The following is a 14,366-nucleotide window of genomic DNA, read 5'->3' as shown; positions in this document are numbered from 1 at the left end:
AAAAGAAATAAGGAAGGGAAATTCTATAGAAACAAAACAATATATTGAAATGGCGGAAAGAGAGTAAACTCACCTTAGAAATTATACAAAATCAGAATATTGTTCTGTATGTATGATTCACTTTTAAATAATAATAATAAAGACCAGGTTTTGAACAATGGAACGATCAAAGTAATGTCGAGGATATTCCTTAACGTGGTCCACTACTTAAATAAATAATGTTTATCCAGAATCAATTATGTTAAAGAAGGCTAAGATCATGAATATAAAATAATCATAATGAAGCACTTGGAGCATGCGATTAAAATACTTTACAATTATAACTAACAAAAGCTTGTCTTAAGTTGACCAATTTTTAGCACTGGTACACTGGCAAGCTATTTGAATAAAATTGAAAAAAAGGGTTATCTGGAGTAGTAGTCTATTAGTAGAGGTACTAACCATAGAGCAATAAGAATCTTTAGGTATTATAATAAATTAACAAAATATCATCTCATCATCAATCTTGGAACTCCTTATTAATTAATAATTACATGTTGCTTAAATAATTCCTACTTTCATTTTTGCATGTTTGTTAATGCACGAGTTTGGAATTAGAAGACATATAAAAATGGTTGGAATAGAAGTTCACTTTCTTGAATTTGTAGTTTTAAATATGCAAGAGAATAAGACACTGCAGAAGATACTAGACAATGTGATTCTAAGAGTAGTTGCAAACGTGACAATGTGATTAGTGATTCTCTGAATGAACACGCAATACATACATCAAGTAGGCTGATTTGATGTCACAACCAATTATAAGAAAGAACCTTCTCAACTTATTAATTACTCTTGCTTTTCTTCACTTAAAATATTCTATTTCAATGCTCGATACTCTATGAAGTTTCAAACTAGATTTATAAATGGCCATTTTGTCAAATTGTTAATTTCAATGGCTAAACACTTTTACTGAGCAAAACACATTATACATTAACCAGGACATAATTATGAATTAACAGGATTATCTATAATTATATGAACTTTACTGCGCTTGTACAAAAATAAAAAACAAAAAAGCAATAATAACAAGATTGTGTTATGCTATAACCTCTTATCTACTACATCAATTCTGCTGAACCCATTAGTCTTCTTAACCTTCTGCAGTTTCATTATTTAAAATTATATGGCACCAATGAACAGGTTTTTGTTTGAATGCTAATTTGTGTAAAGTTCTTAATTAGTCCCACTAAATGAGCTTCGGATCGATAGAGTATATACTCAAATTCAAACCAATCTGTTATTTCATTGATATTTGATAACAGAATTCATTATTTTGGACTATAATTGTAGATATAATTGATAGAAATTATCTGCTTCTAGTTTTAGGGCTCATACAACCTCATTAACATTAACACTTGAAAATTTGGTGGTAGGTTCTGCTACATGGAAAGGGGTTGCCACTTCTAATTTATTTCTATGGCTTATGGTTTCAGGCAAAATTGGTGAAAAAGTACCCCGCAAACCTTTGATCTACCCTTTCAGATACCAGTTACTTTTAGTGGAATAAAAACAACGGCACAATTCATATGCGAGACAGAGCTAACAAATAAAGAACAAACTAGAACCTTACAAGAAAAGAGGGGTTTTCTACATACCAAAATTGTAAACCACGATGCTGGTCGACGATGGATCCACCGGCAACGAGAAGCAAGATTCAGCTTGTAGTTGTGTTCTTTGTTTGAACGGCAGCAAGGATGGGCGCGGGGAGATGTGTTTGTGCCTCTGCCCCTTATGTGTTCGCGCGATGAAGAGCTGAGGTGCGGATCTGATTCTGGAAAGGGTCGACGGCAGGAGGGAGAGGGTTGGATGGACATGCACGAGACTCCACAGTCACAGATTGGGCCACGGTAGAGTAGGGAAGACTTTCGCGCGCTCTGCTTTCTCCTTTGGCGGGTTTCTAAAATACTTGATTTTGGGTATTATGAGGCGCGATTGGGTTAGAAAATCGGTAGAGGGTTTGGGGTTAGCGGTGGGCTTGTGGGTTCGACGCAGAAGCAGAAGGAATTGGCGTCGGAAGGCTAATTTTGGGGATGAATCGCAGCAATTCACCCTTAGTTGCTGCGTCTTGTGAAACCGCAGGAAATTTGGCACAGGGAACCACCGCGTGTGTTGTAGTGATAGGCATCAGTGTTCCAACGTCTCATCAATTCACCAAGAACTTCTGGTGGGATCCAATATGGACAGGCACCTTTTTTGTGAATGGCATGGAGCATACCTCGCAAGCGCTTGGCAGCCCTAAACCTCCAAGCTTGATAGATATCATCCTCTTCCGTATCAATAATGTCAAAGCATTTCTATTTTAAAAAAATCATTGGAATAAAATTTAGCCTCTGAACAGATACAAATTTATTTTGCTGACAAATACATAACAAGTAATGCTGAGTTTAACAAGTAATAATAATCTAAAGATATAAGAATTCTCTCTAATAGCAAAATTATGTAAAATATTAGGATAAAACGAAAAACAATAATGAGGTTTAGATAATACAATCATGTAGTGAAAATCATCTAAATATGCTGATCTTTTTTCTAGTTCGAGTTGAGTGCCTAGTTTCATCTAAGACAATGTTGAAAAAATTAAGGTAATAATTAAATTAAAGAAAGCTATTAATTTAGATTGTGGACATGATCCTTCGGAGCTCAAAAGCCACAACTTTAGGTCTATGGTACAATTATATATAAGCCATCAATTTAAAGGACAAGAATACGACTAATCTATAGTACTTTTGGTTTACTTTGTAATCATAATTTAAGCTAAATCTAAAGATAATTTAAGCTTTATCCTGCAACTAGTTTCAATTTGCAATGCACAGTTGCACATATACACACACTTGCTTTCTCTCTCATAAGTCACTTTTAGTAATAAATTAGGGAAAAACAAGCAAGCAGACAGACAGCTACGCTCTCTCAATACTAACACCACACGCAAACACACCCACACACCCTCTCTTTTTCTCTCTCTCTCTCTCTATCTCTCTCTCTCATACCACACAGAAAATAATAAAAAAAAGTGAAACAGAGAAGCATAATAATAGATATGCATAACTTTGTACACAACTACACATGATTGGGCTAGTCACAAGTTTAATAGTACTATTGTCGAGAATCCCATGGGTGTCATGTTTGATGTTTGTGCAGATTTAAATTCAAATCAAAGGTTTGCACATGGATGGCAGCAGGGGTAAACTTCAACAATATTAGGCTTTAATAATCAAATGAAGCAGAAGAGAGTTTATTAAAAAATTGGTGTTCCTTAACGTTACTTGGGAGATTCAGTGATTGAGGCCCCACCACCGTGATCTCAATCAGAACATGTAGGATCTGGTGGTTGCCTCCATCGGAGACATTAATATCACTATACACCCCTTTCCACTTATGTTAGTTTCATTAACTCATTCATTATTACTTCACGCAAAGACTTAAAAGTAGAAGCAAAAACAACCAACACTTGCAGTTGCAGGGATGTCCAGAAAAATACACCTTTGAAATCAATTATCTCACAGCAGATACAGATTAGAATGCTGATAAGAGGAACAACTTAAATTCAGGAAACCAAAATAAACAAAAAATATAATAAGAACAATTGAATTAATTTACCCTCCACTCAGTCCACCATATTTTCGGAATATCATCATCTGCCTCATCAAAACTCAGCCAAGGCTTGTTGTAGTTTTTCTTAAAAACCTGAGAAATACGTTTCAATCCAAGCTTAGGTGGGTGCCAACTACATCAAAAACCAAAAAATGATAATGACATATTACTTAGTAAAAATGAGACATGCTATTCATAAAATTTAAAGCAAATAAAAAACCATTTGGCACCATCATATCTAAGCTTTGGAGCACTTGTGCTGGAGTGACCAGTGGCAGTGGATGTTCCTTGACCCTGAGCATCTTGGGTACTATTAGATGTGGTTTGTCGTTCCCCACAAGATTCTGGTCGACTGGGAGCTACAATACCTGGATCACTCTGCATACCATGTGAGGCAGTATTGGAAGGTTCATTGGCTTGTTGAGTGCATGATCTTGGCACACCCGGAGTAGGCATCATTTGTATCTGAGGCTCCTGACGGGAGGGGGTAGTAGTAGCAATAGGTGGCGGTCTCCCATTGGTTGGAGCAGTCGTGTCGGATGATGACCCAACGAGAGAGTATGGATCCGCATGCAAGTCAAGGGGCTGACCAGTAGAAAGCCTAGGCCTCCCCTTTCGGCCTCGGCCACGGCCACGGCCACGGCCACGGCCGCAATCTCCATCTCTACCAACCATATCCTGTACACATTAAAATAAGCAAGTTATTATCCATACTAGTTAAAGTAAAATGCAATTAAAGTAAAATCAGCTAGTAGTGTCATCAGCTAGTAGTAAAATACTTTTGCAGATTTGAATTCAGTAAAGAGTAGGAAGAGTAGGAAGAGTAGGAAGGAAAATGCATGGGAAGGAAGAGTAGGAAGATGAGAGGAAAATGCATGCTTCAAAGTTTAAAGGAATCAGTGGCTGCAGGATTTTTTACAGCATATTCTAACCCTGCACTGCCAGCTCATTGAAGTAGCAGCAGCAAGAGGAGTATTAGCAAATATGCAATTAAAGTAAAATAAGCTAGTAGTGTCATCAGCTAGTAGTAAAAAGCAGCGTGTTTTGGGAGATATGCCACAAATTGGGTAAAGAATATAGCAGAAGCAGATTTTTCTTTAATAAAAAAAAAGTGAAATTGGGTAAAGAATAAAAATTGTAATTTAATTTAGAAAAATGTCAAAAAATGCATGCTTCAAAGTTTAAAGGAATCAATGGCTGAGAGTTCTTAAAGTCAAGGTTCAAGAGTCTTAAAAGTAAATTAATAAATTTGCAAACTAAGAATTTACAACTAAAACCTCAATTTGAGAATTCTGAACTTCCATCATCATCAATGTAAGCATCATCGTCATCATAGTTCTCAATGTCATCGTCCTCCTCATTATTTACGTTAGGAACCTGGAGGTCAACTACTTGAAGTTGTATCATATCAACATCTCCTGACGTAGATGCTAATGATGGTGGAAACTCAGTTTCTGAAATGATCCTAGAATGTGGAGGCTCATCATTCTGATACACCTCGGTTTCAGATTCATTTTGTGCCTCCTCCATTATTTTTCGTGGTTTACATGTAATCACAACCTTCCAATTAGACTTACAGCCTTGTGGATATGGCATGTAATACACTTGTCCAGCTTTTTGCGCAAGGATGAATGGATCGTAACTCCCATATCTCCTAGTGAGTAATACTTCAATTATTTTGTAGTCTTTGTGTCTACGCATTCCCTGAGGCATAGTAGGGTCATACCACTCACAGATTTTTCGTTGTTGGAGTGTCAAGACATAGTTGCCCTTAGGCTTTGCCCAATGACCTTCGCGTACCTGCACCAAATTCAAATCTGGTCGCTTACAAAGCACAGCCATGTCTAACCTTGCCTTTTCATTGTCTTTTGTTCTTTCAGTATCCATAACGGTATTCATTATGTTATCAAAAAAAATTCTTCTCAATATGCATTAGATCCAAACAATGAGGAACCAAATGATCTTTCCAATATGGGAGATCCCAAAATATACTCCTTTTGGTCCAATTGTGTTCCACCCCATATCCGCTCAATCTCACTTGTCCTCCTGTGTCAACTATTTTAGGATAGTGTCTAACTCTTTCCCAGATCTGTTCGCCACTAAGCGTAATAGGAGGTTCTTCATCCTCGTCAACATTCTTCTTAAAACCAACTTTATTACGCCTATAAGGATGACCTTCAGGTAAATATCTCCTGTGACAGTCAAACCACGAATTCTTTTCGCCATAATCTAACCAAAAGGCCTTGGTATCCTCCATGCATACTGGACACGCTAATCTTCCCCCCGTACTCCAACCAGATAACATTCCATAAGCAGGAAAATCGTTAATTGTCCACATTAATGCAGCCTTTAACTGAAAATTTCTCTTGCTACGAATGTCGTATATTAGGACGCCTTCATCCCATAACTCTTTAAGTTCATCTATCAATGGTTGAAGATAAACATCACTTTTTGCTTTGGGATTTTCTTTTCCGGGTATGATGCACGTTAGGAACAAAAAAGGGTCTTTCATACACATATGAGGTGGAAGGTTATAAGGGGTAACTATAACAGGCCAACAAGAGTACGGTGTGCTAAAATGAACATTAGGAGAAAACCCATCAGAACAAAGTCCAAGTCTAACATTACGCGGTTCGCTTGCAAAATGAGGATGCTTGGTATCAAAATGTTTCCATGCTTCACCATGGGAAGGATGTGTCATCACGTCGTCATTTCTGCGATTTTGGTGATGCCACAACATATGAGGGGCAGTACTCATTGATGCATACAACCTTTGTAGCCTTGGAATCAATGGCAAATAATGTATTCTTTTATATGGCACCTCTTTATTTTTTTCCTTCCTAGGCTTAAATCTCTGCTCCCCACAAAATTTACATTGTCTAAGATCTTTTTCCTCTTTGTAATATATCATACAACCATTGACACAACAATCTATCTTAACCTCCTTAAACCCAAGTTGGAAAACAATTTTCTTAGCTTCATAGTAATTCGCAGGAATTTCATTTGGAGTTGTTTGCATTTCTCTAAACAAAGTTGCCCACTGGTCAAAAGATCCCTGGGATTGGTTTCCCTCTGATTTTATACTCAGCATCCTACTAGCAAGTGACAATCGTGAATGGATACAATTTTCCCACAAGGGTTTACTAACTGAATCTAAGAGGTCATAAAATCTCTTGGCATCTCGATTTGGTTCCTCCACTGTTGGTTGCATGTACATGTGAAACTCAGGTTGCAAAGCATCAACAACCATCTCATGATAACGATCAAAATTTTCTTCCCATGTAACACCACCTAATTCAGAGCTACTTTCAATATCTTCTTCTATCCTAATCTGATTCTCTGTGGGTATCTCTTCTCCATGCTCTGTCCAAACCCAATAATTAGGTTTAGACCCATGAGTATATAGATCAATCTTAATGTCGATCAACTGTTTAAACGTCCCACATTGACATCTGGCACATGGACACCTAACTAAACCTCCTCTGAGAAATTCATGAGTTCTAGTACACACATCCACAAATTCATTTACCCCTTTAATAAAACTGGGTTTAAGACCCCGCCTCTGATCATACGTTCTATCATACATCCAGCTTCGGTTCTGGTTTTTCATTATTAATGAATTTAATTTCTTACATATCGAAGGGATAATATTCACTTTTTAATTTTTTTTATTCAACGAGAAACCACAACAAATAAATCTTATCATCAATATAATTTATACTTTCACTATGAATGGTTTACACAAACAAGCATACATAAGTAAGTATAGATAAGCATGCATAATAATTTAACAGAGAAAATAAAGATAAAGATAAAGATAAAATAAAACTCAATAGTTTAACAGTGATAATAAATAAATAAAGAAGTAGAAGGTTAAACCTTGAATAGCTTTTTTGGGAGTCTTAAACTCTACCAATACTTTGTGATAGTGTATATGCTGAAGAACCAAATACTCCACTATTGTTTCTTTGATCAAAAGATTCTATTGACCCACACCACTACAATTCCCACTGTGAAATGCTGCATAGAAATATCAAATATTGCAAAAGAGTATATCAGAATCTTGAGTTCGGTAGCAGAAAACTGAATATTCTTTCAATATTGATGATTCCTCATACTTCACAAAGAAGCAGAAAACTAACTAAGCTCCAAGAAGCTAAACCAGAAAACAGAATCAGCTAGTAACAAAATGCTTAATCAGTAACCGAATTTCAAATTCTAACAAACTTAAAACTAGCTAACAAGAAATCAAGCAAAATCAACACATGAAGAATAAGCAGAAGTTGACAACTGCTAATACCTGAGCTGAAATTACAACAAGCAATAATTGAAGAAATGAAAAGGGTAGTGTACCTGGTCATAGGAAACCCTAACTTTGCAGCACCAGAGAGAGGGAATCTTTTAAGAAAGCTGCTTCAAATGTATATGTTGTTGTTAGAAAATCAAAATATATAGTTAGGAACAGGGAATCATTGCAATCTATAGATATAACTCTAAATGTTTGAGAAGAAATGGAAGTCACGTTAAAATACTATATAAACTATAAGGTATTGAAACAATAGAAAAATAATCATTTTAATATTTTTATATTTTTGTCTTGAGACTGTTATTAATAAAAATGAGGATAGAATCCAGAGAGCCAATAGATTTGTGCCAGATTTCAAAAGGAAAACAGAACAAAATGCATAGGTCATTAACACAGATACAATATGCTTTAGCCATTGCTAATACAAGTTTCACGACTGAGTCGCTCATAGTTCTGTTCTGTTGAAGGGAATTGATATCTTGGATAGACTTGGTTATTATTTAAGTTATAAGGCAATAAGGCATGATTGTATTTGTGATGTAAGTTTTATAACACAGATTTTGATATGATAGCAGTTTTTCTTCTCAATAATGTACATATGATAGCAGATTGAATTTGTTTTCCCATAATATTTGTTGTGACGACTAATCAATGTTGCTAAACAAAATCGGTTTAAAAAAAGTCTCAGAGTATATTGAAATGTTATCCATCTTTTAATTTTTAACATTTGTTCAGTCTTTTATTTTAATAATATTATTTGATTATTCTTTGATTGAATTACTTTCATATTTTTTTAGGTAACATATTACCCTTAATTTAACTCTCATTAACTAAAATTTTTTTAACTTCCTCTCTGGAAATAAAACAGTTACTTTTGTTTCTTTTATCTTTCATTATTTCTTTCTTAATATACTGGTCAACATCATCAATAATTTGCTGTCATTGTGTCTATAATTTTCTGCTTCATTTATTTTTTCTTGCATCAAATTTTTGTTTTTTTTTATTTCTTTTTCTATTTATTTATTGTTATTATAATTGTTATTGTCATTGTCATCACTGTGGTATTACTGTGTTGTCGCTGTCATAACTTTTCTTGTTAAAACAAAATGCATCTTCCTTTTTTTCGTTGATCGATTGCATATCTTTTTTTTTTTTCACTAATAAACATTAAATTTTTTTATTTCTTTTTGCACTACTATTTCATTAAAATAAAATAAAATAAAATGACGGTATAACGTACACATGAATTCTCCATGCACGAGAAGAGGTTACTTTATTGTTGAACAAAACGAAAATATGAGTATAATAATTAATAGTCAAATTAATTATTTATGATTTTACATATCTTCATAACACATTTAAAATAATAATATAATATAAAATATTTTTAATAAATATCTAAAATTTATTTAAATTTAAATTTATATTTTTATTAACATAAATTATTTTAAAACACATCTATCTAACATAATAAGAACACACAAAATTCTTTTGATACATATCCAAAATTTGTCCTCGTATTTTATAAGCAGTAATTATTTTTTAACACATAAAATTATAAGATTGTTCACTAAATAACTTTGTTAACATATCCAAAACTAATCGAAGTATAATTGTGTTTGTTACTCGTGGTACATAAGTAGAGCAATTTACACATATAAAATGATTGAAGAAAACGTTTACGTAAATACAACATTGGCAATTTCCAGACGCAAATACAACAAACGCAACTATATATAATCCGCTACACCCTGTAGCGGAACTTAATTGCACGTAATCCGCTACAGGGTATCGCGGATTATGTTGAAGGCGGGGTTACTCATAAACCGCTACACCCTGTAGCGGTTTATGACCAAATGGCTTTTATGCATAATCCGTTACACCATTTAGTGGATTATGAGTATAGTGGTTTGTCCATATATACCGCATGAGGCTGTAGCGAAAATCATTTGAGTTATTTTGGAAAGAAAGTTAGAGAGAGAAAGTAGAGAGAAGAGAGAAAAAATTTAAAATATTTGAGTAGTTTGGAAGAATTGAGGATGAACGGCGGTTGTACCGGCTCGACGGCGTTGCTCACGTAGCCGGAACCATCGATGTAGAGGTAAGTGTCTGTATTTCCAAACACTATTTTAATAAATGTATATTTTATTCAATATTAAGGAAGTAATTCATTAATTAGATAGATAGAGACTTAGTTTAGGTTTTGGTTTGTAAATGAAAATTTGAAATATAAACTTTGACATCTAACATTTAATAGTCAAGGTAGAGAGGTAAATTAGTAATTTCAAAACCCAAGTAGCTTAAGACTAGAAATACAAGCTATAGTTTGGTTGGTGATGTTATTGTTAGAAATTAAGCCGGTGTTCTTTATTTCTGAAAATGCAGCCAATCCGATGTGTGTATAGCGTCCGTAGGCAACAGAATATGCCGTTACATGATAGGATCATACCTTACTTAGAGAGGGCTGGGTTGTACCACCTGGCTAGACTGAACGCGCATTGGTTCTGGTTAGATGAACCTCTGGTCAGCACATTTATTGAGAGGTGGCGGCTTGAGACCCACACTTTCCATATGCCATTCGGAGAGTGTACTATCACGTTCCAGGACGTGGCATACCAGCTCGAGCTGCCCATGGATGGCCAGGCTGTTTCCGGGTGCATGACAAACTTCCACATGCACATCGAGGGGGCCAGGCCGGCATGGGAGTGGTTCGAGGAGTTATTTGGTGAGCTTCCACCGCCGGATAAGAGAAAGTTATATACAGTCCATTTCACATGGTTTCATGAGCGGTTCAGAATGTTACAAGCGGATGCTTCAGAGGAAACCGTGCGCATATATGCACGCGCGTATATTATGATGCTTCTGTCGATACAGCTGTTCATGGACAAGAGTGCTAATCGAGTCCCCCTTCGCTGGTTGCCTTTTGTGGCGAGACTTGACGATATGGGCAGCTGGGTTGGACCCCTACAGTTGCTACAGTCATGGATCTTTTGGCAGTTTTCTACACTAAGGCCGCGGGGTTTTGATGCCTTCTCTTTTTCATTGGCATCCAGGTATACTTTAATTCATTCTTTCTTTCAAGTTCATTACGTTATATATTTGAAATTACATACTTATGTGCTATTTCTGCTACTCAGATGGGCCACATATTTGCCCTCTTCTGATGGGAAGGAACGGCGGATTATATAGTATCGTCTAGCTTTGGATCGACTGACTCATCGAGATGTAAGTATTTTGTTTTTGTTTGTTGTTATTTTAATTGTTTTTTTCAGACTTATATGAATACATTGGTATAATGCTGACCTTGCCTCCTGTCTATCAGATTGTGTGGGAGCCTTATGGTTCGCTTGACGTACTGGCAGTCATCCATCCGGAGATACTGACCGAGGAGCACAGCCGGTTATGGCGGGATGTCACCAACCTGATCTACTTTGCAGTTATTGAGTGGCATCAGGTTGACAGGGTCTTCCCACAGCTAGGGGGCATACAGCATTTGCCTGAGCCAGCGCTCAACATAGAGTATCTTCATAGTAAGGACGGCAGGGGTGGAGATAGATGGTTCCCCACTTACTATAGGACATGGCATCAGCATTAGGACGAGTGACTTCGTTCTGTGTTGAGTGTCCAGAGAGTTCCTGATCCTGGTCCATCTCCTGAGTACCTGGACTGGTGGCACCGTGTTGCACATAGGATTCTGTCACTAGGAGTTGCTTTCGCCGACCCAGGCCGACCCAGGTTCCGGACGATGCTATACTCAGAGGGTCGTCGCAGACATCGACTAGAGTTCCAGCGTCCGATATGCCGAATAACAGACGTTTAGAGCGGAGACGACGCATCGGTACATGTGCCACTGATCGCGACTGGCGCTCGCTATACGACAGGATGCAGGAGGAGCAGACTGGTGGTGATGACGGAGGCCAGGCAAATCATCGCCTTCGTCGATCTTCTGCTAGACGACGGGCTGCTCGTGGTGGAAGAGCACCTCCCGTCCACCACGATGACGAGGCAGGATCGTCCCGTCAGCACCCTACAGACACTCATGCTAGTGGCACCGCAGAGGCTAGTATGGGTGGTACACCTTTTACCCACGTATCTTGCTCTTAGGTACTACCTGGGTGTGCACACAGCTGTTAGCCGATCTTGCTACCACTTCTTTCACCATGGATTTCGACGATCAGTTGTATGGACCCCAGTTCTATGCGGATTTTGGTGAGTTCATACGGGGTGACGACGTTCATCAGTACCAGAGCCCGATTCCAGGCGGCCCTTCAGACCCTACGGAGTATAGGCCACAGCCAGCAGATATGCCTGAGACCCAGGTTCCTGAGATCCATGTTCCTGAGACCCAACTTCCGGTCGACTTGAATGAGCCCGCAGGCAGCCCATACGACACTTGGTTCGGGATGGGGGGACGCCACCATCTGCATTTGGAGTTGGGGCACAGGAGGCTCCGCGCGAGAGATCGGCGAGCGGCTAGGGTTAGGCGTCCGATTCGATGTGGCACAGACTCGCACTTACTTGGTCCATTCGGAGGCGATCATGATGTTGACGGTGACCAGCAGTAGCGTCCGACTCTCTTAATTTCTGACAGTTATCCATGTATGAATTATAACTTATTTATTTTCTGTTAGGGTTAACGACTTGTGACAGTTATATCTGTATTAGTTATGTAGTTATACCTGTATTATTTTTGTACGAGTTAATGCGAATGACGATTATATTTTGTATCAATTCGTGCATTTGGCATCATGGGTTTTTAACCCTAACATATAAACACCACTATACTCATAATCCACTACAGGGTGTAGCGGATTATGCATAAAAGCCATTTGGTCATAAACCGCTACAGGATGTAGCGGTTTATGAGTAACCCCGCCCTCAACGTAATCCGCGATACCCTGTAGTGGATTACGTGCAATTAAGTTCCGCTGCAGAGTGTAGCGGATTATATATAGTTACGTTTGTTGCATTTGCGTCTGGAAATCGTCAATGTTGTATTTGCGTAAACGTTTTCTTCAATCATTTTATGTGTAAATTGCCCAAATAATTATATACCACAGTTAGAACAAAAAAATTGATTTTGATAATATTATTTTAATTCTAATTTTAGTTTGTTATTTTTTTTATTCAGTTTAATCTTAAATTTAAATATTCTAAATTTAACGAGATATAATTTTAAAATTTAAATATATGAGAGAGAAATTTGAGAGAAAATATCTAAAAGTAATTATTACATCAATTTGTTTAAATTTTTATAGATGATGATTGATTAAAAGATGAATTTTGATAAATACCTAGTTGCACCGTAATTAAATATACACATTTTAAAAATATGTTATACTTAAGATTCTCTTGCAACAGATACGTAGATATAAACAAATAAATTAAGTTAAAAAACAAAAATATTAAAATAGAGTTACAGCTAATAGCATTAAAATAGGAGTTTTTTTTGAAATAAAATAAAAAGATTTAATTAAAAAAAATTCATCCATCTTTATTTTTCAGGAACCAATTTTTTTTTTGAAAAAATTTGTCTAATTTCTCGACAAATTTTATCATATTCTGCCACCTAAAAATAATTAAACACACATTATAAATAATAAAATAATATCTTTTGTATATAAAAAAATCATCTATTTTTATGGGATATCTATAATAATTTTTTTTACTATTGGCATATATTATAAATTTTTTTGCATCGTATTATCAACAATTTATTATTCATTTTTTATTATATTTACCCTTATTTTTCTATTTTACAACGTATATTTAAATATTATTATACTATAAAAAATATTAATGAGTACTCACTAGTATTAATTAAATTTAAAATAAATAATATTTTTTAGACAATAAAAAAATATTAATAAATACCCATTAATATTAATTAGATATTTTATTGTACTAATTGAAATAAGGGTAAACATAGTTAAAAAAGAGGGAACTAATTGAAACAAATATTAAGAAAATAAATTGAAAGTCACAATTCCGCTTCTCACTATGTAAAGTTGGGGTTTTCTGATTCCCTTTATCATCATGCCCCTCATGTAAAGTTGCAAAATTTAAATAAAAAATAGCAATGATTGGGTGATACATTAGCATAACCTTTGTTATTTTGTTCTGCTTTAAACAGATCTAGAATGGGGACGGTTATCACCCTTTTTATCTTGAGAAGATCTTGTTAGAAAATTAAATCAAAAATATTTAAGAAAATACTAAAAAAATTATGAAGTGCATTGAAAATTTTAAGATTGATGACTAAGTTTAATAACAAATTTTTAAAATGTGCTAGAAATTACAAGAAGTTACTTATTTAAATAGTCAAAGTAAGAAAACAAAGTTGGATAAATATGTGTATTAAGAAGCTAGTAGAATCATAAACTTTTAGTATGAAACTTTGCCTATATAAAAGCACATATGCCTTATGTAT

The 14,366-nt window shown here is 35.8% G+C and overlaps 2 protein-coding genes across 2 annotated transcripts; one reads left to right on the top strand and one right to left on the bottom strand.

The window, feature by feature from the left end:
- Nucleotides 1–5,536: 5,536 nt before the first annotated feature.
- LOC112776133 (uncharacterized) lies at nucleotides 5,537–7,240 on the bottom strand. The gene has a single exon (XM_025820159.1). The coding sequence runs from the start codon at nucleotides 7,238–7,240 to the stop codon at nucleotides 5,537–5,539; it is 1,704 nt and encodes a 567-aa protein (XP_025675944.1).
- Nucleotides 7,241–10,315: 3,075 nt separating this feature from the next.
- Nucleotides 10,316–11,531, top strand: LOC140183412 (serine/threonine-protein phosphatase 7 long form homolog). Its single transcript, XM_072231826.1, has 2 exons — nucleotides 10,316–10,955; nucleotides 11,209–11,531. Exons 1-2 carry the CDS (start codon nucleotides 10,316–10,318, stop codon nucleotides 11,529–11,531), a joined length of 963 nt encoding a protein of 320 aa, XP_072087927.1.
- The last annotated feature ends 2,835 nt before the right edge of the window (nucleotides 11,532–14,366 follow it).

Source organism: Arachis hypogaea, chromosome 3 (assembly GCF_003086295.3).
Source record: "Arachis hypogaea cultivar Tifrunner chromosome 3, arahy.Tifrunner.gnm2.J5K5, whole genome shotgun sequence".
NCBI lineage: Eukaryota > Viridiplantae > Streptophyta > Magnoliopsida > Fabales > Fabaceae > Arachis > Arachis hypogaea.
Note: the sequence above shows the minus strand (reverse complement) of the source record. Positions and strands in the feature narration are given on the sequence as shown.